Source organism: Branchiostoma lanceolatum, chromosome 1, assembly GCF_035083965.1.
Source record: "Branchiostoma lanceolatum isolate klBraLanc5 chromosome 1, klBraLanc5.hap2, whole genome shotgun sequence".
NCBI classification, from domain to species: Eukaryota; Metazoa; Chordata; class Leptocardii; order Amphioxiformes; family Branchiostomatidae; genus Branchiostoma; species Branchiostoma lanceolatum.
This window is the reverse complement of record NC_089722.1, coordinates 34,386,695-34,411,373: the sequence shown is the minus strand read 5'-3', so window position 1 is coordinate 34,411,373 and position 24,679 is coordinate 34,386,695. Positions and strand designations below refer to the sequence as shown.

Here is a 24,679-nt window from a genome sequence, read left to right as displayed (position 1 = left end):
AAAAGTTTTGGCGATTGACGTCTTTCCGATCGCCAAAAGCGCTTTTTAAGCACACTCGGGACCCATCGACGTGGTGAGTGACGTCACGGGGCATAGCCGAATCCTTCCCTCCGCCCGCCAGCTAGCTAGAAGGGGTGAGAGGGCCGAGCTAAGGCCGTCGATCCAATGGCCTGTGCGGACCTTGTCCGCTGAGCGCAAAGGCTCGGTCCTCTTAGTGCCCTTAATGCTCTTAAGGGCCAAAATGTCTGGCGCCATACATTACCAATGGCGCCAGACATTCTTGCCCCCTATTCTCCTGTGAAAGTGAAAGTTGGCCGCAAAGTGTGCTGGATGGACTCGGCTTGCCCAATGTCCCTGGCTCACCGAAAAAGTTTTGGCGATTGACGTCTTTCCGATCGCCAAAAGCGCTTTTTAAGCACACTCGGGACCCATCGACGTGGTGAGTGACGTCACGGGGCATAGCCGAATCCTTCCCTCCGCCCGCCAGCTAGCTAGAAGGGGTGAGAGGGCCGAGCTAAGGCCGTCGATCCAATGGCCTGTGCGGACCTTGTCCGCTGAGCGCAAAGGCTCGGTCCTCTTAGTGCCCTTAATGCTCTTAAGGGCCAAAATGTCTGGCGCCATACATTACCAATGGCGCCAGACATTCTTGCCCCCTATTCTCCTGTGAAAGTGAAAGTTGGCCGCAAAGTGTGCTGGATGGACTCGGCTTGCCCAATGTCCCTGGCTCACCGAAAAAGTTTTGGCGATTGACGTCTTTCCGATCGCCAAAAGCGCTTTTTAAGCACACTCGGGACCCATCGACGTGGTGAGTGACGTCACGGGGCATAGCCGAATCCTTCCCTCCGCCCGCCAGCTAGCTAGAAGGGGTGAGAGGGCCGAGCTAAGGCCGTCGATCCAATGGCCTGTGCGGACCTTGTCCGCTGAGCGCAAAGGCTCGGTCCTCTTAGTGCCCTTAATGCTCTTAAGGGCCAAAATGTCTGGCGCCATACATTACCAATGGCGCCAGACATTCTTGCCCCCTATTCTCCTGTGAAAGTGAAAGTTGGCCGCAAAGTGTGCTGGATGGACTCGGCTTGCCCAATGTCCCTGGCTCACCGAAAAAGTTTTGGCGATTGACGTCTTTCCGATCGCCAAAAGCGCTTTTTAAGCACACTCGGGACCCATCGACGTGGTGAGTGACGTCACGGGGCATAGCCGAATCCTTCCCTCCGCCCGCCAGCTAGCTAGAAGGGGTGAGAGGGCCGAGCTAAGGCCGTCGATCCAATGGCCTGTGCGGACCTTGTCCGCTGAGCGCAAAGGCTCGGTCCTCTTAGTGCCCTTAATGCTCTTAAGGGCCAAAATGTCTGGCGCCATACATTACCAATGGCGCCAGACATTCTTGCCCCCTATTCTCCTGTGAAAGTGAAAGTTGGCCGCAAAGTGTGCTGGATGGACTCGGCTTGCCCAATGTCCCTGGCTCACCGAAAAAGTTTTGGCGATTGACGTCTTTCCGATCGCCAAAAGCGCTTTTTAAGCACACTCGGGACCCATCGACGTGGTGAGTGACGTCACGGGGCATAGCCGAATCCTTCCCTCCGCCCGCCAGCTAGCTAGAAGGGGTGAGAGGGCCGAGCTAAGGCCGTCGATCCAATGGCCTGTGCGGACCTTGTCCGCTGAGCGCAAAGGCTCGGTCCTCTTAGTGCCCTTAATGCTCTTAAGGGCCAAAATGTCTGGCGCCATACATTACCAATGGCGCCAGACATTCTTGCCCCCTATTCTCCTGTGAAAGTGAAAGTTGGCCGCAAAGTGTGCTGGATGGACTCGGCTTGCCCAATGTCCCTGGCTCACCGAAAAAGTTTTGGCGATTGACGTCTTTCCGATCGCCAAAAGCGCTTTTTAAGCACACTCGGGACCCATCGACGTGGTGAGTGACGTCACAGGGCATAGCCGAATCCTTCTTATGCATGGAACCGCCTCATTACGGTAGAAGACCAGAAGCACTACATAGCCTAGCCATTAAGGGAGCACACCCCAGTGTATTTGGGGTTTCAATTGGAGGCTGTGCACCCTCAAGTCTAGGTACTGTCTCTTCCAGGGAATTATTCCGAAGTAGATCATCTGTGTATGGTGTGAAAGCCTATCCCTTTCGCTACAAGACTAACTTTCAGGTCAAAAATGATGTTAGAAATCTTGCGAGAAAGACGAAAACCTACTGTATACTCCAGCCAATTATGAAGAAAATTCTAGTACTTGAATTTCTTTAATCATCCACGGCGTGAGGCATGTAAACGTCACCCACAGAACGCAACAAAGGTCAATCTCGGGCCAAAGGACATTTCACTATCAACGCGGATGGATATCCGGAAATACGGCTCGGACCGAAACGTAATTTTCATCAAAAACACACCAATTCATACGCTTTTCAGCCATGTTAGTATCTGATATCAGTTAAAAGCACATTTTGAGAAATGTTAACTCAAACCCTGCCCCATCGAAACCCTTACGTCACTTTTTTGTCGTGCACTACCTCGGACCCCGGTCGCGGAAGAACTGGGGTGTGCACCGTTAAGCAAACAACAGCAATAGTCGCTATTACTGCTCATAGTCATTGACTAGAATCTGTATGTACATTCCTTTGTGATATATCAGCAACATTGTGTTTTCTTGCTGCATCCCTTTCGGTCAGATTGGACGTAGGTTGGTCAGTCATGATATTTCAGTTGGAGTTGGAGTCATGTTTCACGTTCACATTATAGCTTTTGAACTTGTCATTCAAGGTAAAGAACGGTTCAAGTTCAAAATCTGATCACCCCGAAATTAATGCCACATTCTTCGCATTCCGTTAGCTCATAATATGAGTTATTAATAAAGAATTAATGTCCAGCAGCTAAGATTGGCGACGGTTCTTTATGTAATAGATAAAAGACAGAGCCATGGCACAGTTACCATGCTTTTGCAGTTTATTGTCGACATGAACCCTATACGCTATTCCTGTGAACACACATTTACAGATAGTACAAAACTATGTAGGAAAACTCGCTCTGCATGTGATATTTTCAAAGATACATGGTATGCAAATTCTCTTAAGGCCATACTGATTTCTCTTTATGGATGACTTCTCTGGCCACTGCAAACTTGATAAGAGTGTGCGAAGAAACAAAATGGGCCTTTATTATGAAATCTAAGCAGTCAGAAAGGTTTCATAAATATTAAATGACTGAACTTACAGAACATGCCAAACAATAAATTCTTCATTTTTGTTCTTTCATGTTTCCTTGGAAGACTTTGGAAGACTTTGCCCAGGGCTGGAAATACATTTTGTACCAGGAGTAAGTTTACGACAAAACAAGTACAGGAAAAGAGGGATTGCATGACATTGGTATCCATGACATTGTTTTGCAATTATGAGAATATGTTTGCTTATTTTGCAGCTTTCATACAATGTACAGAAAGGTCGCAATTTTTTTTCTGGAAACTGACGAAAAGCGATCCGCGCTTGGATATCATCCATCAAATGAAGTCAGCGTGCCCTAAGGTAATAAGACTTAAGCAAACAACAACAATAGTCGCTAGTACTGTTCATAGTCATTGACTAGAACATGCAGGTACATTACTCTCAAGAGTGGCGGGAAAATACAGAGAAAACAGTCGATCGAGGGGCAGCCGTCACGTTTGGGAGAGTTTACGCATGCGTGTGAATGATGGCTCTCTACTTGTTACAGCAGTTTTCATAACCTTTAATTTCCTTTAACGATTCTGACAATTATTAAACGACTGGCAACTCGGTACAACTGTTTCGTGGTAAAAACTTATTTAAAAAAAAGCATATTTCTCGGTCTTCTTTAAGAGATGGAAATGCAGTTCATTTCCTATTTTTCTTTTACTACCCCTTCTTCATTTTTCTGGTATTTTGCCCAATACCTTTTCAAAAGTTTCTAATGGCCCCAGCAGGCCTATGACATTTCGTGCACCTTTACTAAAGTAAAGTCGTACTTTGACAATTTGCGCGGCGTCCAAGGCCCCGTCCAAATAGGTATATATGTTTCGGCCCTGGTAAGCCATCGTTAGCTATCATCACATTCACATTTTCCAAGTCATTTCTGATAGCTATATACTGTGTCTACATGTAAATGCATTTTCCTGTGTGTAATCTACATCGCAACCGCTGGCTTTTTCCAATACAGGACTTTTCTAAACAAATCCTTTCACCAACAGTGTTACAAGAACCACACTGTCACCGCTCTATTTTTTCGCGACGCATCAGGGGCTAGTCTTATTCTTATTTCCTGCTGAGAAGTTTGGTGCAGGAGTGCCAGGGAGTCTTCAAACGCTCGTACACCACAGCTAACACACCCCCCAGGACACCCCCCACCCCGGAACCCGCCAATATAAAAATCAAGGCGGGAAGGTCGTACCACTGCGGCGCGGTCCGCAGGATGTACCAGGCCGTTGCCATGGCGACGTTTCCGGCCAGGGTGAGGATAGAGTTGGTCCAGAAGGTTCGGTTGTGGTCCATGGAGAAAGTGACGCTGAACGTGTCCACGGCAGCGGACAGTACGGCTAGCAGGAAGCCCATACAGTCCCGCACGGAGGGTTCCGACCACAGCGTCACGGTCACCATGACAACCCACTGTACGCCCAACGGCAGGAGACACCAACTGCCAAGGGCAGAGGCGAACAGCCCGATGACAAGCACGCGTGCGCAAACCTCCAGAACCTTCCAGAAGAGGATGATGGTGAAGCGAACGGCGATCTTCCAGAAGCGCAGATTTTCCTCTTTGGGTGTGAAGACGTGGAAGGCGACAAGCACGGATTTGATGGAAGCGAGCAGTGACACGGACATGGACAGGATCTGCACTGCGCTAGGAGCGCCTCCTTGTAGCACGATAAACAACTGCAGGCACAACTGTGGCACGGATTCCAAGGCAGCTTCAAACAGGTGTAGCACCGCAAGGCCTTTAGCCACGTGGCGCTTGTGCGTCACTTTCATCCGTCGCCACACCCGGAGGAACAGCGCGGCGTAGTTGATGACCACGCCCAGTTGGAACAGGTGCAAAATGTACAGCACCGACCGACACGACTTCAGGACATCAGTCTCCTGGGACAACACGACCAAAGACACGATCTGCACGATCACTGACGGACCGAGGACGAACCCTACCGTTAGTCCGAAGTACTGCAGTTGGTTTGCACGGTAGTACTGCACCGCTAGGAGGATGTCTGGAATCACGTCCCCTGCATACAACGCCAATGGTATCAGAACTAAACAAACAATTTTTATCGGCCGTTGTTGCCACAGCCACGACATGCAGCCCCGAAAACACGCCGCCTCAGCTGCTGCAGGCTTTTCAGTCTGTACTGAAAGTCCTTGTTGAGCCTCTTTTGCAGCATTCTTGGAGCGACTGAACCCCTGCAGAGCCATACCGTGGGTGAGAGTCGGCTGTTTCTTAGTGTTACCTTCTTGAACCTGGGCACGACTCGATGACGGTGCATTCGTGACATAAGGCTGGGAACGAGCAGACGTGGCCGCGTCCGCTGATTGGTCCAAAGACTCTCCCTCCTCGTCGATTTTGGCGATGTAGGGGTGCACCTGCGCATGGTGCATCAGGAGACTTTTCCTCATCATGTTGTTTTATGTACCTCCGGTCTCCAGAAAGAAAGTTACTGTATTCCAGGTCCAATCGTAGCCCGTCGGTTGCATCTCGCTACAACAGTCCAGAGTGTGCTGAATCGATGTAGTACAGCGCCCCCTTGCTGTCCTGAAAACAACAGCAGCATCATTAGAACTGCCAATCAATCTGACCTATCTGTTCAGCTAGCATACACAGTACAACATGCAATGACACAATGCATAAGTTAAACAGCGGACGCTGAAATTAATTGTCAGGGATCTAATACACCCGAGGCATGTAATACTAGTACTTATCTTTACTTTAGCACCTCCACGGCCCTTAGTTGCTACATTTGTATGCCATTGCAACGCGTAATAATCATGTGTACAAGGTACCGTAACATCGCCTTATTCTAATGTTATAGTTAGTCCATGCTGAACTCCCCATAAGAGTTAAAGGCCTAGAAAATATGACTTTCACCAATTTTGATGTCATTTGGACAAGTATTATACCAGTTATACTCATATTTTCGATTCGGGGCATGTTTGTATCAATTTGCATAAAGAGAACCATGGTGACCTAGTACGTAGGACCACCTGGACCATAGAACAACATACCTACATATGATCAAGAGACATTAAGCTATCATTCTATGATACTGAACTAAATATAGAAAGGGTGTGCTACGAGACAAGTTTTTCAGGTTTCTCTTCCTGCACCAAGAGAACAAACTGCATATCTGGACAGATTTATTTGATCCACTTCCACCAGAAGGACCTGCTCTAGATCTTTGTGTGGTGTTTTTTTTAACGTGCTCGAGGTGTGGCTCTCCTCAAACACGAGCCTTCCTATCCGAGGGACGTACCTAACCTAACCGAAGCTAGGTAGTCATTTTCACCTACGTCGAGTGGAAAAATTGGTGTAAAGTACCTTTCCCAAGGGAACAACATCGTCAGGGTTAGAAATCAGTACCTCCAGGTTCTGAGTCAACAACCCTGACCACAAGGCCACCGTGCCGCCGTATGAAGAACACCAAGGCCACTCCTATTTCTGATGGAAACTTTACCCTCGCAACAGCCCCAATGCAAACGTTCACGCATTGTGTGCTGTGTGGTTTACTGTTGATGTTGTCAGAAGTTGTGTTATTGTTTGTTCTTACGTTACTTAAACTGGTTGAAACTTAAACATGCTAGGTCGGAAAACAAGTACAAACAAGTCGCAAATAGGTTGGCATACACCAAGTAATAACAACGTTTTCAGCAACAGCTATTGCTTCTGATACAACGGTCTGACTGTGTCAAACTGACTGTCTTCTTGTCAGAATTAGATTTATTTGATAGCGGCCTTACACAAGATGAAGTCATTAGTATATGTTGTCCACTGAGTGATGTTAAGTCGTTTCGAACTATTCGACACGACCCTAATTCGTTCTTAGATATAGTTTAAGTTTTATGAAACGCTTTCATTGTGGGTCTGACATGTGATTTTTCTATCATATACAAATAAACGTTTCTAGTTTTTGTGCCCACTGAGTAATATCGGTGTACACGTGCCCTGGGATTGGGAAAGACGCATTTCTAAACTCGGACTCAGGCCGGTTGTTCGGTTCATACGAATTCGAAGGAACTCATAGGAGTTTTACGGAATCACAAAAATTGTACGGAACTCATTTTACTCAGGAGTTTTACTAAATATACTGAGCATCGTATGTATTCCGTAAAGCTCGTACGAATGGTACAACACACACAGATGGGAGTCTGTGACGCATCTTCACGCCACAGCCACAGACATGTTTAGAGAGGGGTAACTAAAGCTCCTGTTCACACCATAACTTACAGACTAGAAGATCCTTCTCTGACCTTGGCTGTCCTGGTTATTAAGCCTGCTAACCAGGTGTCTCGGCCGTTGTGTTGTACTTGCTCGACTGTCGCTAGGACCGTGGGCGACACAGGGCCAGCGCGCAGAAAGGTCGCTCACCTTTAGCAGACGTCAGGTGTTTACAGAAGAGTCGCATGTCGCAGGGTAGGAGAAAGCTTCAACACTGGTCCAAACATATCAGTTTCAAACACAAACATCGCAACTTTGTCACATGTGGAATACTTTCCTTTGTGTGTGGGTAAAGTATCAGGTAGCGTATTAATATTAGACATGACCAACCAATCCGTCAACTGCCATGCTCGTATGTTTCATATGTATTTATTTAGCCAGTTTTATGAAATATCACATTACACACTACATATTATAAGGGACTGTACGATATCATTAATATAGATCTTTATTGACACAACAAAAGCACAGCGACTTTCGTAAGGTCTAGTATCTACTACATCTATACATACATACATACAAACAAACGAATAGGTGCATACAAATGGGTTTGATTACACACAATCATATGGGATAGATAGCTAAAGAAACATATCGTAATTTCACGTGTCGTATACTTATACATTGCTTGCTCTGATTAATAGCGTTTGTCGCCAAGAGTTGGCTCGAAGTATGTACACTCCCAGACTACTATTCACCGTCAAAGGGGCGCTCAGCAGTGTCAATTTCTAAAAGGCCACATTTATGAATACAAACTAACAAAGTTTATAACATTTGATCACAGATTAACAAATAAATGAACCAAAGTAACTTTTAATAATTACTTAAGATCAACCAAGGATTTCTTCTCATCGCCCCAGGTAAGATTTGTCAAATGGTTGCTTGCGACACATGTTGCATCTGGCTGTAATTTATGTGGAGGATACTCGGGGGAATGAATGAATGAGTGAATGGATGGCTGAATGAATGAATGGATGAATGAAGACATTTATTGTCAATGAAGGTCTTCAAATTCATTCATTCATTCATAAATTCTTGTACACATATACTCACTAGGTTAAGTACGGTCACAACAAAAGAAAAGTACAGTAATTCACGGTAGCAAAAGTGAAAGGAAAATTGACATTTTCACCGAACTTTAACTTCACGGTGGCGGCAAATGCACAAAAAGTAGGTGATGTTGTGGGGAAGTATGAGGAGTAGTAGGCCATCGCATTATACTTATAAGCGCCAGTTGTTGTAGAGAGATGGGGAGGGGGGCAAAAGACGAATGTTTTGTGTCACTGTGATGATAAGTTCACGGTACAGAGGTGACCGTGAAAACAGTTAACATAAAGATACAGTGAAATAAAGAAACAAGAATTACCGTATACAGATAAAATTTCAGTATGCAGAAAAAAATTGCAGATACATCTATACATTGTCAAATTACAATTAAGTGTACTGCTGCCTAGTCCAAAGGCAATGTCAAATTGCCAGTAACCGTTATATTTTTTTTATTCATCTATGTTATTTGCAGAATTAACGTTAGAACACTTTTTGCTTTCTGCTGTTAAATCCTCCAAATTAGTCCCGGTCACATGCATCAAACAATTTACTAGTACCTACGATGTGAATTTTCCCACGTGTTTGAATGAAAGTGGCGAAAATATGAAATATTTACAATGTATCGTTTGGAACTTGCCGTTGCAGTGTGTTACTGTTCAGTTTCTGCAGCTTACTGCATCATCTGACAGATCAGACAGGGGGCGCAAGTGCACTTGATGCGCGCCTGCACCAGATTACGTCATTTCCGTTATAATCCGTCTACGAAGGACACAACAATTTGGACGGAAAAAGACTGTCCCGCATTGCCCTAGATTATCCCAAGGCGCCATGAACATGTACAAGTGTACCCTGCTCGTACCTGTGTTCTGGCTGCTGCTGCTGACGCTGACTACCGATTCTGTGTCGGCTGAGGTGAGACTGACGTTGCCCCCCTCCCCCCTAAAAAACAAACCCCGGATTATTTTCTTCAAATCTCTTCTCGTGAAAAAATTATAATCGTGTCCTGTCAGGTATCATGCTCAGGTCGTCGGTCTCCGTACTGATATTCCGGCCGATTGATAATTACCTTCGCCGGGAAGGTTATGTTTTCGTCAACATTCGTTTGTGTGGTATAAAGGTGTCTGTGTGTTTCTGTTTGTCACGGTGTGTGTGTCTGTGTGTCAACACGATAGCTCGATAATGCAAGGATGGATTGTCTTCATACTTGGTATGTGGGTGGGTCTTCTTGAGACCTCGATATGATTAGATTTTGGGCCACCTAGTGGCTTGCTATGGTACCGCAACGGAACTTCCGGGTTGATGTCTCATATTCTGGACATGCTTATAAATAGCGGCTTTTTTATCTCCATGAAAAAAGGCTTTTTCATGGAGATACTGTTTTGCTTGCGTTTGGTGTTTGTGTGTATGTATGTGTCACCGGACGCTTAAAGTCACCATAACTGTAGAACCTGTACATGGATTGTAATGATTTTTGGTATGTGGGTGGGTGTTAGGAGGAGGAAGGTCAAGGTCGATTTTGGGCCCCCTGGCATGTGTGACTGGAACTGCAATGGCGTATTTGTTAAAATCTTCAATGTAGAAGAACTGAAGAGTGGATCGACAGATGGTCATGTTCTTTGGTACACAGGTAGGTTAGACCAAGTTGTACACACTTAAGTGCAAACTATGCAAATGAGACCGAATTTGCATAAGTAAGGAGGTAAATCGTTTGCATGGGTGTAGAACTGTAGAACGTGTAGATGGATTGTAATGATATTTGGTATGTGGGTATGCGCTGGGAGGAGAATGGTCAAGGTCGATTTTGGGCCCCCTGGTTTGTGTCCATGGAACTGCAATGGCCTATTTGTAAAAATGTTCTAAAGGGGTATAACTGAAGAGAGGAACAACAGATTTTCATGTTATTTGGTACGCAGGTAGGTTGGACAGAGATGTACACACTGAAGTGCAAATCATGCGAAGTTAGTGTGTTTGCGTGTGTGTGCGCGTGTGTGTATGTTTATGTCACCGTGTGTGTATGTATGTGTCACCGGACGCTTAAAATCAGCATAACTGAAGAACGTGTGGATGGATTGAAATGATATTTGGTATGTGGGTAGGTGCTGGGAGGAGAAAGGTCAAGGTCGATTTTGGGCCCCCTGGTATGTGTCACTGGAACTGCAATGGCGTGTTTGTAAATATTTTGCAAGGAGAATTACTGAAGAAAGGAGCGACAGATTTTCATGTTATTTGATATGCAGGTAGGTTGGACAGAGATGTACAAACAGAAGTGCTAATTATGCAAATTCATACTGAATTTGCATAAGTAATTATGAATATCTACTCTATTGTGGGCTTTGAGGTCGCACCATCTGTTGGTCTCTTATCTAGGTCAGTAGCTATTTATAGCCACTTCTCCCCTTGCCCGGCCAGTGTGGGTCATACCATTGAGCGATATAGAATGGGGGGAACTGGTTTAATAAAAAACAAAGTTTCATGGAGATTTTAGGTCCTAAGACTCTTGTTTGAACTGCAGGAGCCGATCTTGTTCCTAACTTTGAAAGGGAATAACTCAAGAAGGGGTTGACAGATCTTCATGATAGTTAATGTAATAGATACCTAATTTGCATAATTAATGGCAAAATACTATAACATATAACTGACTCCCCTGTTTTGCCATATGTTAAAGGGGCATATTGTGACATGAACATAAAACAAAATTCTTTGTTTTTGATTATTTTTCTACACCATTAGTTGAATCTACCTTATTACACTGCACAGCAATATTCATCACGTACAGATGCGACTTTGTAGTGTCGTGCGAACGTCTTGAAAAAAATTATATACGCAATTCCCACCGCCGCTTGAATTGGCCGCCATCTTGTCCAACATTCCGACGAACCACCGAACACGCGATCGAACGCCCGACGTTCTGAAGTTTGTTCACTTCTGGTGATTTTCCTGTGACGCTCGAACTCCGACCATAACGGTCGTTTCAAATTTTTCGTAGCGTTCTACGCTGGCTTATCTGCATATTAACTTGCGGGACGCAACTTAATATGTAGATGAACCAGATTTTACACGTTTTGCGTTTTTCGTCGTTTATCAATGGTGGAAATGTGACAAAATGACGGGAATATGTTGGAAATAAGTAACAAATAAGTTACAAATGTGAATCTTAGTGTAGATCTTTCAAATTCTTACTATTTGTAGTTTTTGCCCACCAGATTCTACAATATGCCCCTTTAACAATCCATATAGGTAGGAAGGTTATTCAAATGTGATGATCAATGTGAGAATTTGTAGCCTGTTGGTTATAACATGTCAAACTCCTGCCATTTCCTTGTGTTGTGTCATCAGGGCCAGTACGATGACAGGAGATGTAAGTGTGTGTGCCCACCTCGGGTCATCAACAACGTGACCAGGAAGGTCTATCTGAAGAACAACATAGCCAGGGACGACTGGTAAGTCTTAGGGGACCCACAAACACCACTGTGGGGAAGTCCACGCTGCACAGAACTTCTTTTTTTTAGGAACATGTTCAGGTTGGGCTCCCATTTATCAATCCTGAGTTTCAAATTCAAGTCAATTCATGGATATAAAGTGACATGAATAGAACTCGCAGAATTCACCACCAGCTTTTTAGCAAATGCCTACTCTGTTACTAGTACTCTCAGAGTTCATACGTTTCCCAAAATATCTGCAATCTCGCCATGGGTGCCACATGTAAATCTACAGTACCACCATAAACATGTTCAAGGAGGTGTTCCCTGATGTTTACGCTTTTTAAGTCCAGCACTGTGGCATTTGCTAAAAAGACGAAAGTAAAATCAGCAAGGTTGTCACTTATGTCTTTTCTTTTTGATAAATTGACTTGAAACTCAGGATTAATGATTGAGAGCTCAACCTGAATGCATTCCTTAAAGCCGGCGTCACAATTCATGCGAGCGTCGGCCGAATTTGTAGATCGCCTGAAGCTCGCCGAATTTCAAAATCGCCCGAGCGTCGACCGTATTTTCCAATGAAAATCTCGGGTGACGTCCGTTGAACACTAAAAACTAAAAATCCCCCATTAGACAGTACCATTTCTTGGACATGGACGAAGTCAGTATTGACTAACCTGGTAAAAGGCCAATATTTGGATCAACTTTTATTTCTAAAAATCGCTCGAAGCCCGCGTAATCGACAGGACGTCGGCCGTACTTCGGCCGAAAATGCACATTTGAAGCTCGCCAACAAGTCGGCCGAGCTGAATTTCTTATTTGTGACGGGGGCTTAAGGAAATTGAGATTTATGCAGCGCAGACTTCTCCAGACTGGGCGTCATGGTATGTCAGCAGGAGCAGAATGTACTCTGATTTCTTGGCAATGCCTCTGGGATGAAGCTTTCTCATATGTACAGAAATAGGCTCAATTTCCGATACCAAGGAGATCAATGTTGTTTGCTTCATGTTTCATGTGTACAATCCATACAAGATGTTTAAAAATTAAATCATGGAACAGTGGCCAGTGGAGTTAGTTTGGGAGGGGAGTACATATACGTCTATAACGCAGCACTGAAAAACTGACTGCTGGCAATAGATGGTGTTATTCAGTTGAGTTGATGGCGTGTCAGTGCACAGTCCACCCACCCCAGCACTCTGTGTTTGCTCTGTTTGCAGTGAGTGTGGCAAGGTTGTGGATCCTTTACCTGACAACCCTGTGGAGTTCTGCCTGCGATGTGAGTGTGAATATGAGAGTAGAAACACCATGCTGATGAAGGTAAGCTACGTCACACAGACATAACTTTACAGTACATACATTTAGTTCAAGTGTCATTCTGAAGCAAAGTTGAACTGTAATTTCCACCACAAAAAATTGGACACTGCTAAGTGTGTGTAAAAAATAAGACATAACATTCCATATGTACATGTACTTGTTCTGGTACTGTTTGTGTTAGCTGTACTTGCTGTGTAGATGGTGTATGCTGTGTTGGTTTATCATGTGTGTTGGATGTGTGTTCCCAGGTTCTGGTACTGTTTGTGTTAGCTGTACTTGCTGTGTAGATGGTGTATGCTGTGTTGGTTTGTCATGTGTGTTGGATGTGTGTTCCCAGGTTCTGGTACTGTTTGTGTTAGCTGTACTTGGGGTACTGGTGGTGTATGCTTGGTTTATCATGTGTGTTGGATGTGTGTTCCCAGGTTCTGGTACTGTTTGTGTTAGCTGTACTTGCTGTGTAGGTGGTGTATGCTGTGTTGGTTTGTCATGTGTGTTGGATGTGTGTTCCCAGGTTCTGGTACTGTTTGTGTTAGCTGTACTTGGGGTACTGGTGGTGTATGCTTGGTTTGTCATGTGTGTTGGATGTGTGTTCCCAGCTTCTGGTACTGTTTGTGTTTGCTGTACTTGCTGTGTAGGTGGTGTATGCTGTGTTGGTTTGTCATGTGTGTTGGATGTGTGTTCCCAGGTTCTGGTACTGTTTGTGTTAGCTGTACTTGCTGTGTAGGTGGTGTATGCTGTGTTGGTTTGTCATGTGTGTTGGATGTGTGTTCCCAGGTTCTGGTACTGTTTGTGTTAGCTGTACGTGGGGTACTGGTGGTGTATGCTGGGTTTGTCATGTGTGTTGGATGTGTGTTCCCAGGTTCTGGTACTGTTTGTGTTAGCTGTACGTGGGGTACTGGTGGTGTATGCTTGGTTTATCATGTGTGTTGGATGTGTGTTCCCAGGTTCTGGTACTGTTTGTGTTTGCTGTACTTGCTGTGTAGGTGGTGTATGCTGTGTTGGTTTGTCATGTGTGTTGGATGTGTGTTCCCAGGTTCTGGTACTGTTTGTGTTAGCTGTACTTGCTGTGTAGGTGGTGTATGCTGTGTTGGTTTGTCATGTGTGTTGGATGTGTGTTCCCAGCTTCTGGTACTGTTTGTGTTAGCTGTACGTGGGGTACTGGTGGTGTATGCTTGGTTTGTCATGTGTGTTGGATGTGTGTTCCCAGGTTCTGGTACTGTTTGTGTTAGCTGTACTTGGGGTACTGGTGGTGTATGCTTGGTTTATCATGTGTGTTGGATGTGTGTTCCCAGGTTCTGGTACTGTTTGTGTTTGCTGTACTTGCTGTGTAGGTGGTGTATGCTGTGTTGGTTTGTCATGTGTGTTGGATGTGTGTTCCCAGGTTCTGGTACTGTTTGTGTTTGCTGTACTTGCTGTGTAGGTGGTGTATGCTGTGTTGGTTTGTCATATGTGTTGGATGTGTGTTCCCAGCTTCTGGTACTGTTTGTGTTAGCTGTACGTGGGGTACTGGTGGTGTATGCTTGGTTTGTCATGTGTGTTGGATGTGTGTTCCCAGGTTCTGGTACTGTTTGTGTTAGCTGTACTTGGTGTGTTGATGGTGTATGCTGTGTTGGTTTATCATGTGTGTTGGATGTGTGTTCCCAGGTTCTGGTACTGTTTGTATTAGCTGTACTTGGGGTACTGGTGGTGTATGCTGGGTTTGTCATGTGTGTTGGATGTGTGTTCCCAGCTGCAGGTTCTGGTACTGTTTGTGTTAGCTGTACTTGGGGTACTGGTGGTGTATGCTGGTTTTGTCATGTGTGTTGGATGTGTGTTCCCAGGTTCTGGTACTGTTTGTGTTAGCTGTACTTGGGGTACTGGTGGTGTATGCTGGGTTCGTCATGTGTTTGGAGCCACTGTGTGCCAAGCCACAACAGCCAACCTTCCCTGACTCTGGACCAAGACATGCGCAGGTATACAACCTATATATATATATAGTATTCATGTTCATCAAATCAAGATCAAGATCTCATCAACCTATAGCTATAAAATGTATGTAAAATGATTTTCACGGTCTTACATTTAGATTCTTTAAACCCTTTCTATGCAACTGCGTCATCACAAAACAAAAGTGCCAAAATTCAGATTGATTTTGTAGTAAGGAAAAGACGGAGTGTTCACGGTGGTTTTTAGTTTATGGTGGTTGTTGGGCAGAGGACAGAACAAGTTTCCCTATTGATTCCATGTACATATATATGTGCCTGTGTGCCCCTCACACACTGCCACTGTTATCACTAGAATAGCATGTTGATTAACATGCAAAGCTACCAGGTAATTGGTAATATATAGAGCCATTGGGGTTCTCCGCTTCAGTCAGGGAGAAAAGCAAGCCAAGTTGAATTGATGACAATAGATTCAGTTAGATGTACTCATCAAGTTATGATAAATCATATTTAGATATTCTTAAAAGCCAGTGTAATATTACCTAAAAACCAGCAGTTTTTATTTTAGTGCTTAGAATTCTCATCTTGTTAAAGTAAACCCCCATGCATCCCCCCTATTTTGGATGCACTCCCCTGGAACAACGAATATGTAGACATTGTAATCTAAAGAGGATAGAGGATGAGCAACACTTTTTAGTAGAATGTAGTTTATACAAGGAAGAGAGAGCTGCGCTTTATAAACTAATGCAATGCAGGTTTCCACATGTCATGCATCTTGGCAACGTGGAAAAATTCTAATGGCTTTAGATAAACCCTTGATTATTAAACGCACCTGTACTCTCACCTCTCAAATAAACGTACCGGTACGTTTATTTTTTTTCGCCTATAGTCCCACCCGGTACGTTCTTATTCTAGACGGTACGTTTATTATCTTCGCCGAGTACTTGTACTCGGAGAAGATTATGTTTTCGGTTGAAAAATCTGTTGGGTGGGTCTGAATGTATGTCAGGAGCATAACTCAAGAAAGCTTCAATGAATCTTTATGATTTTTGGTAGGTGTGTAGTGGTTGTGCAAAGGAAGGTCAAGTTCGAAAATGGTTTACCTTGCGTTTTTCAACAGTACTGCAGCGGACTTTGCATTTTTTTGTGTTTGTATGTAGGCAAAAAAAGTGACGGAAACGTTGATGGATCTTCATGATTTTTTGCAGGTGTGTAGATGTTGTGGAAACGGGGGTCAAGTTCAAAAATGGTTTCCCTGGTGTTTTCCGTCGGTACTGCAGAGGGCTTTGTGTGGATGTGTATTTGTATGTCGCCAGCATTACTCGAGAAGCTGTTGATGGATCCGTATGATATTTAGTGGATGGGTAGGGCTACAAAAAGGAAGGTCAATTTCGATAATGGGCCTTCTAGTGGGTACCTAAGGTACTGCAGCGGAGCTTCAAAATTAAGGGGCATATTTTCTGAAAGTGCTATGGTCATGATTTTTGTGTGGTAGATAGTTCATGCCACAGAAAGTAAGTTCTGTAAATTTGGGCCCCCTAGCAGCTTGTTAAGAGCTGCAGTGGGTGTTTTTGTTTTGACATTCGGACATGAATAACTTGAGAAGGGGTCGACAGATCGTCGTGATGTTTGGTATGTAGGGAGCTCGGATGGTGCTTTACATAATCAATGACTGATTATGCAAATCAGGAGCTAATTTGCATAATTAGTTAGAAAAGTTTGTTAACCCACTGCATTGCATTATGGGACATGGGACAGTGTATTAAAGGTCATGTAAACAGATGGCCTTGCATAAACGTACATGTAGGTCAAATAAATAAGCTGTGCACCTGATTTTTAACTGTGGGTGCACAGGTGCACCTAGATATTTTTGTACTAGGCTATAGGTGTAAGATACTATTGTACACTAGCATACAAAATACATGTATTCTTGAAATCTAAGAATCAGAAAAACTTTGTTTGATGTACATGTATTTTTTACTTGTTTCAGATTTTGAAGTAAGCTATATAATAACACATTGAAGTTCTTAAGAGAGACTTAGTGCTAAAATTCTACTTTATGTCAAGTTGTGCACCCAAATTTCTTTCTGTGCACCTACATTTTTTGGTTGGGTGCACCAGTGCACCTATCCCCAAAAATAAATTTCGAGTCCTGATATATATATATGTATTTGCAAACTGTGATGTTTTCTGTCGTGACCTGTACTGTACCCAGTGGGTATGTGTGTGCAATAAAGGCCTTCATTCATTCATTCATTCATTCATTCATTCATTCATTCATTCATTCATTCATTCATTCATTCATTCATTCATTCATTCATTCATTCATTCATTCATTCATTCATTCATTCATTCATTAATGTCTGTCTATGTTTACAGGATGGCAGACCACATCTGGTCCGCTCAGCCTCCATGTTGGGCCGCGTGGACAGCGCACGGCAGAGATGGAAGAAACAAGTGGAAGTCCAGCGAGTCAACGTCTACGACAGACGCAACATCCTTAGTTAAGTCCATTATGTCTCAACTTGCAGTTTTTCTTGCTATCTGTTCGTGGACATGCATATACTAAATTAGATGTATATTTGTTATTTATTGTATATGAGGACTTAGTATTACTTCGATAGCACATTCTTCTGTGAAATATTGGTGTGTTTACTGCTTTTTTTTACTGTCATCGTTATAAGCTGGCATATTTGGTTGGCTGTTGTACAGTGTGTATATGGCTTTAGCTGTAGCAGAGCCAAATTTAAACAATGATTTACAAACTTGATGCTATGTAGCACCAAGGAGGTTAACCCCCTTAGTAGCACTAGTCCTGAAGATACAAAAATGTAGGTAGATGTTAAGCTGTTTTATCTATCCTGACAGATGTTTTGTTGTTTTTTTGGTACATTTCACTGTGTTGTACATTGTACATGCATGTCATTTAAATCATTGTCAGTTTATGATTTTTATATGTTTAGAAGCCTTTGCTGTCAGTCGGACATGAAAATGTATATATACTAGTGTTAATGTAATCGTCAGAAGATACTTCATGTGTATTATACAGTCTCTTGTGTATTGGATATCTGTACCTGATGATTGCTTATTATATATATGATAAAATTAAAGCATTGAAAGTATATAGAGAAAGTTAGGCCACACTGACTTGGTGATATGGATGACCTCGGCGTGCATCAAGTATTGTCTGTTTCCACCAAAAAATTGTGACTGTACTATAAATGATGCTAAGAAGCTGCAAAATGAGAAAATATTGTGTAATACTATATTGCACCCCCCACAAAATTGATACTAAGGTCAAGCAATGCCTCTTTTCCTATTCTACCATGTAATGATTTTGTGGTAAACTTACTCCTTACACAAGCTGTATTTCAAGCCCTGAGGCCACACCATTTTCATTTCTTGGTTAACGGAATTTAAAAAAATGCTATATAGCTAGATTGGAAAATCAACATGAAAACAGAATCTCAGAGGAAAGTTTGTACTTTGGTGCACACAATTTCAGGGAGTGAACAGGGTCAGGTGCAAGTTTTCACCCCAGCCTTCTGTTTTCATGATTTTTTTTGCTAAAATTAAAAAAAAATCCATTAACCAAGAAATTAAATTGGTGTGGTCTGAGTGACGTTTTCCAAAGAGAAGATGTCAAAGAACAAATATAAAGAATTTATTGTTTGGCATACCATGTTCAGTAGGTTCAGTCATTTATGAAACCATTTAGATTTCATCATAAAGGCCACCTTTTTTTGCCCACCTTTCTTCCCTGCATGCTGGCATCAATTTTACATTACCCAGAGGATGTCATCCATATAATCAAATCAGCATGGCCTAACTAATGTAGCTAGATGGTCAAATGTATGGATGGATGGATGGTTATCTAATGTTATAATTGTTAGTAGATATGAAGTAATTTACCAATGTAGGACATGTACAGCATTTAGGGCAAGTTAGACAAAAACCTTTACATGTAGTTTGGCTTCTTGTCATTGCATTATATACTTCAGCTATATCAGAGGGTAAGAAATCAGACCCATGTAATCATAGCCAGTCTTCCAGGCTCAGTCTTCTCTGTATTTGCCCTGAGTGCTGTGTGTTAATCTGAGGGCTGTATCTGTATGTACATATATATCTACCTCCTTCCCTTTATCTCACTCTCCATCCCTCTCTGTGACTCTGCAACAGTAAAATAAAGCCAAGACTTTAAAAAAATTCAATGTTGTGAGCACATTTTCCTTAACTATCAACAATTATGAGCAGCAAGGTTTTCCAGTCCTTATCGTTTGTCACTGATGAGATGCTGTCTGAAACGTCTGTTTCAAAATTGTATCCAGTTGCTTGAGTAACTATTTTTGGCGTATCTTACAACCTGGATGTCTAACCTTCATCAACGTATGAGCAGCATTATTAGAGATTTGTTGGACATTGATAAAAGCCTAAGATATAGATGCAGTTGCATTACATAATTCATGAATGCTGGAAGAAAAAATAAAAGTTTTGCAACCTCTCAACTTTTGTAAATCTTATGCATGCATGGTGAATGTTCACCATTCACTGACTTACACATGTCTCAAATATATAATTGCGTTCATTTAAGAGTTTTGGCATTTTGATAATAATTATGCAACTTAGGCCCTTATTTGCATGTTTGATATCTGGTCATGTAAATATATGTGTTTAAGTCCTATTTTACAAACGCAGGAATGATGGGATGTATTCTTTTATCAGTACTATTTTGTATAACTTGCATCTACATGTAATTACCTCTGCCTAGAAGGTTATGTTTTCGTCAGTAATCATGTGTCTGTGCACATGATAACTCCAGAAGGCCTGCATGGATTGTCTTTATCGTTGGTATGTAGGTATGTCTTCTTGGGACCTCAAAATTGTTCGATTTTGGGCCCCCTAGCTGCTTGCCGTGGTACTGCAGCGGAACTTTTGGTTTTGATATCTCGTGTTCTGGACATGCTATGGTCATGATTTTATATAGTGGAAGATAGAAGGAGAGTGAGTATATGTCCTGCAAGTTTGGGCCCCCTAACAGCATTTTTGGAACTGCAGTAGCCGACTTTTCATTACATGATTTATGAAGAAATGCTTCAATAGCCTTCTTTGCTAAGATTGCTAAGACTTTCATACTTTCAACTTGTGTTATTTGGGGAGAGAAGATGATCAACTGATATGATTTATGCAAATGAGTACCTTATTTGCACAATCCATGAGAAACATCGATCATATGTCACTCATAGCTCAAAGAGTGTCAAGACCACTGCAGTAGCACAACACGCAGGACTACTCGAAAAGGTTAACATTCCTTTTGGCAAAGGTATGAGGTCATGGAACTCTAGTTGTATATGTCTATGTTCAAAGCCCCGGTTACACATAGCCGACATCAACTTTGTCCTGACGTCTAAAGGTGTACTGTAGATTACTTCATATTCGTGGAGACTTAATGACCTTAATTTCGGGATAGGAGAGAACACGACGTTTTCTTGATGTTTTAAGTTCGCGGAGAGCATAAAGAAACAAAACGTATAGAGCCACGCGAAACTATCCACTGCGAGAGTGCGGAAATAGACGCCGTGTGTGGCACATACACGGTCCGGGTTCCACTAGTTTTACACGTCAGTAGATCTTACTACTTAACGTTCTGCCAACATGCCTGGAGGGGGCACGAGAACGGACTAGCTCCTTTATCGCGAGGTCGTTAGGACGATATCGATGACCTCACGTTTTAACCTGAACAGATGCCTGAGGCTGTACATGCCCATTGGAAGTGCATTGTGTGCTGGGGAATGTCGGTTTGAAGAGCTTTGGCACCTTGTCTTTCTACTTGTCCTTCCAGTTTAAGTGGGTGCGGATACTACATTGTGAAAATGGCGTCCAATGTGATCAGCGATCTTACCGACGAATTTCTAGTCTGCCGGGTCTGTTTGGAGGACTTCAAGCAGCCTAAGATGCTGCCGTGTCTTCACACCTTCTGCCAGCCATGTTTGGAGAAGCTCCTGGCCACTGAGCCGGTAGGGAGACTGGACTGTCCAACATGCCGACAGGACGTGACCCTCCCCCAGAGTGGCGTCCAGGGACTGAAGTCCAACTTTCTCGTCGGCAAACTGCGCGACATTCTGCAACAACAGCCAAAGGGGAAAACTTCCGAGGCGCGGGAGGATGGAGTCCCTTGTACGGTCTGTGAGGTCGGGAACTCGGCTCAGTTTTACTGTGTGACGACATGCACCGTAGGTTCAAAGCGACTAGAACCCACAAAGTTGTCACAATTCAAGACCTGCAATTCGATCAAGCTGCTACTGACGAGGTGAGAACATCTTTGTGCTCACCTCAAATCGCGCAGGTACAAGCGAACGTGGTGTTGGGGAATGGAGGCGCAAGGCTACAACTCGTCAGAACTGCTGGAGAGGGAGGCAGTGGAGATGGACAGTTCAGCGCTCCGACATCGCTTGCTGTCACATCGGATGGAGACATTGTGGTGAGTGATCGCTTTAACTCACGCCTGCAATTTCTGGGCAAAGATGGGTCGTTCAAGAGGAAGGTCGATCTGGGGTTTTGGCCATGGTGTGTGGCGGCGCTGACAAACGGCGAGCTGTTGGTGACAGGTGACGGACACAGGATTCACGTACTGGACAAACAGGGGAGGGAGTCACGTGCCATTCATGTGACAGGGGCTGCAGAGACATGTAAAACTACACAAGGCGTCGCTGCCGACGGTTTGGGGCGCATCATCGTCACTATCGGGCACCAGGTTTTATCCTCAGTCCTGCCAGCTGTCACGTCATGCTGAAGTTCGGGGACAGAGGTCAAGGTCAGCAGCAGTTGTGTTCCAACCTCTATGTGACCGTCAACAGCAGCCAACAAATCATCGTCAGTGACTGGGACAACCACAAGATAAAGATATTTGACCCCGCCGGTCGTCATCTCTTCACATGCGGCTCATTCGGCTCGGGGCCCGGTCGGCTGTACGGTCCCCGCTGTGTCATCACGGACAGCGAGGACAACATCATCGTGGCTGACAATGTCAACCATCGTGTTTCCCTGTTCAGTCGGGACGGCACTTTTATCAGACACGTGCTGACACGGGAGGAACACGGGCTGTACTATCCTATGGGACTGACGATGACTCACGACGGACATCTGGTCGTTTCAGAATGTTTTTCCAAGTCTATCAACTTTTTCCACGTGGCATAACAGGTTTTTTCTGGCAACTTCCCAAGTTAGTTGCTGTCGGTGTACGCCGTTCAAGTTCCTATTATTGTATCTTCAATTGCTTTCAAGTATGTTTGCAGATTTAAGTATTTTGTATTTTGGCTATACACCTTAACTAAACGTTGATAAGGTTAAGAAATATTTAAAAGATGCTGGTCAATAAAGGGTTGTTTGAAGCACTTTAGAAGTGTTCTTTCATATATTGTGGCGTTATGGTATATGTATTTGTCCTACATTTATTTGCTACCAGATATCTAGACCATAGCATGTCTAGGACAAAAGTTACTTTGAAAACACTGATATAATGATACAATTTCCTCATTAAGTCTGTAAATGTAGTCCTGTTTTGCATGATTTACATATCATTGTGTACATCGATGTCTAAGCTATTTATACTGTAAAAGTCCGTGATTCCTCCCATCCTTTCTCCAACTATCCTTTTTTTTAACAAAAAGACCTCTGCAGTTCTGGAGTAAGCTGCTAGATGGTCCGAACGTATGTCACTTCTCTCAGAGCACAATACCAGTGTCCACCAGCAAAAATTAAAGACCTCAACTTGTCCAGAACACGAGATATCAAAACCAGAAGTTCCGCTACAGTGTCATAACCAGCCGTAGATACAAAGGTCAGTCCTCAGCAAATATTTTCCCATGTCCTGGTGGTTCGCGGAGATAGCTAGGGTGCACAAGAACGAACCCGCACACCTCTCTCACCGACTGATGTTTAAATGCTCGCAGAACGTAAGAACTGGAAATGGTTTGAAAAGTCAGGACATTGATAGAACTATACTTTAATTTTGCGGTAGGGAGAAAATGTGGTCGTTTTGAGTTCGCGTCTGAAGCAGTAGTGCTACAGTCACACAATGGAACGGCTTACGACCTACAGTCCCATGGCCGCACATGGGTTTGCCCTTAGTAACAGCCTCCGGCTAGTTGGGCTAGAGTTCCACGTCCTTCATACCTTCGCCAAATGGTTTTGACCTTCATGACTGACGCATTAGGAGTGCTTTTCATTGATTATGCAAATAAGGTCCTCATTTGCATGATTGAAACATATCAGTTGATCCTCTTATCCACCAAAATAACATAAGTTGTCCAAAGTATGGCAGGCAATTCAAGCATTTTATCATCAATTTTGCAAATGAGCTCATCATTAGCATAATTTGAATTCAACGATGTTCGCATTCACATAACTTCCAGATGCAAGAAGTATGAAATTGCTGCCTTCTGCCAGTATGGAATAATAGTAGTTTCTTATTAATCATGAAAATTAGGTTTTCATTTTCATATTTTCTATCAACATCCCTCTCTTCCTTAGTTACAAATGCCAAGTGAGTAATTAGTACTATCATGAAATGCACCGGGTTTATAAAATGAGAATCTCATTTGCATAATTACCATTTGATTATACCAAGCATCACTTAAGCTATCTACATACCACAAATCATGATGATTTGTCAACCTCATCTTAGGTTATAGTATTTTATTACTATTATAGATTATGCAAATGACCATGACATGTCCAGAACACAAGAAATCAAAACAAGAAGTTCCACTGCAGTACCGTCAATGAATAAGCCGCTTTGGGCCCAAAATCTAATAATTTCCAGGTCTAATCAATATACCAAATATCAAGGCAATCCACCATCTTCTTGAGTTGTGCTGTTCATCCACACACAAACACATACATATACATGTACATAGACACACATATTCACATACACACAAAAATATAACCTTCTTGGCGAATGTAATTATGAACGAAAATTGGTTGAGTTTCTTAAAAGAGATATCGTGTTTTTTCAATATCTGTTGAGTTGTGTAACTGTGTTAGAAAAAGAGTGTTTTCCACGCCTACCAGTTTCCATTGTCCTAGAAAAGGAGAGGACAATTAGAAAAGGGCGTTATAACCATGTGTACTGTCAATGTAGGCTTCCAGATATATGAAGTAACTTGCACTTGTATCAATGCACTCAGCAGATTGAGGGATCATACATTTTGTACCAACCCTTGAAATATGGCATACTGACAAAATAGCTAACGGGGGGTGCCCAAACATATGACGTCTTTTTTACGCGCTTGAACTCACGGCGCTCCATTGCTGGTTGCCAGAGAATGGTCATGCTTCAATGAATGATTTTTGAACACATTCATCTAAAGACCATACTTGGTCAAGAAATTTAGTCATACTGTTCATGGGCCCTCCACGCTCCGCGTTAAATGCGGAAGACGATGTGAGACATTTTCACGAATGTACCTTCTGATTTAGTGCTACGCCAGATAGTGCGCCTGACTTATTACGCTTTGGTAATTTTGCTCTCTTCGGAAGTTGGTGATGAAGTGAGGGA

At 43.3% G+C, this 24,679-nt stretch overlaps 3 protein-coding genes across 5 annotated transcripts; 2 read left to right on the top strand and 1 right to left on the bottom strand.

Moving 5' to 3' along the window:
- Nucleotides 1–2,867: 2,867 nt before the first annotated feature.
- LOC136420877 (XK-related protein 9-like) lies at nucleotides 2,868–7,586 on the bottom strand. 2 transcript variants are annotated; one of them, XM_066407997.1, is made up of 2 exons: nucleotides 7,428–7,586; nucleotides 2,868–5,738 (listed from the first exon to the last, which is right to left on the bottom strand). In XM_066407997.1, the coding sequence occupies exon 2, from the start codon at nucleotides 5,603–5,605 to the stop codon at nucleotides 4,259–4,261; it is 1,347 nt and encodes a 448-aa protein (XP_066264094.1). In that variant the 5' UTR covers nucleotides 5,606–5,738; nucleotides 7,428–7,586; the 3' UTR covers nucleotides 2,868–4,258. The 2 variants fall into 2 exon arrangements, with proteins under 2 accessions (XP_066264094.1, XP_066264099.1); XM_066408002.1 differs by having other exon boundaries at nucleotides 7,451–7,586.
- Nucleotides 7,587–9,175: 1,589 nt separating this feature from the next.
- On the top strand, nucleotides 9,176–19,625 carry LOC136420863 (putative protein 2). 2 transcript variants are annotated; one of them, XM_066407987.1, is made up of 5 exons: nucleotides 9,181–9,377; nucleotides 11,802–11,905; nucleotides 13,102–13,201; nucleotides 15,019–15,150; nucleotides 17,500–19,625. In XM_066407987.1, the coding sequence occupies exons 1-5, from the start codon at nucleotides 9,294–9,296 to the stop codon at nucleotides 17,626–17,628; spliced, it is 549 nt and encodes a 182-aa protein (XP_066264084.1). In that variant the 5' UTR covers nucleotides 9,181–9,293; the 3' UTR covers nucleotides 17,629–19,625. The 2 variants fall into 2 exon arrangements, with proteins under 2 accessions (XP_066264077.1, XP_066264084.1); XM_066407980.1 differs by lacking the exons at nucleotides 15,019–15,150; nucleotides 17,500–19,625 and adding an exon at nucleotides 13,536–14,915 and having other exon boundaries at nucleotides 9,176–9,377.
- A 1,365-nt stretch (nucleotides 19,626–20,990) lies between these two features.
- LOC136424554 (tripartite motif-containing protein 3-like) lies at nucleotides 20,991–22,314 on the top strand. Its single transcript, XM_066413202.1, has 3 exons — nucleotides 20,991–21,350; nucleotides 21,464–21,871; nucleotides 21,913–22,314. Exons 1-3 carry the CDS (start codon nucleotides 20,991–20,993, stop codon nucleotides 22,312–22,314), a joined length of 1,170 nt encoding a protein of 389 aa, XP_066269299.1.
- Nucleotides 22,315–24,679: the final 2,365 nt, after the last annotated feature.

What these genes read in the sequence shown, in the direction of transcription:
- LOC136420877 (XM_066407997.1), bottom strand. Translation starts at nt 5,605, where the DNA reads ATGATGAGGAAAAGTCTCCTGATGCACCATGCGCAGGTGCACCCCTAC.
- LOC136420863 (XM_066407980.1), top strand. Translation starts at nt 9,294, where the DNA reads ATGAACATGTACAAGTGTACCCTGCTCGTACCTGTGTTCTGGCTGCTG. An exon ending in CCGATTCTGTGTCGGCTGAG is followed by an intron (nt 9,378 to 11,801) that starts GTGAGACTGACG and finishes TTGTGTCATCAG; the next exon opens with GGCCAGTACGATGACAGGAG. An exon ending in AACATAGCCAGGGACGACTG is followed by an intron (nt 11,906 to 13,101) that starts GTAAGTCTTAGG and finishes CTCTGTTTGCAG; the next exon opens with TGAGTGTGGCAAGGTTGTGG.
- LOC136424554 (XM_066413202.1), top strand. Translation starts at nt 20,991, where the DNA reads ATGGCGTCCAATGTGATCAGCGATCTTACCGACGAATTTCTAGTCTGC. An exon ending in ACTGTGTGACGACATGCACC is followed by an intron (nt 21,351 to 21,463) that starts GTAGGTTCAAAG and finishes CAAATCGCGCAG; the next exon opens with GTACAAGCGAACGTGGTGTT. An exon ending in TCGTCACTATCGGGCACCAG is followed by an intron (nt 21,872 to 21,912) that starts GTTTTATCCTCA and finishes GTCATGCTGAAG; the next exon opens with TTCGGGGACAGAGGTCAAGG.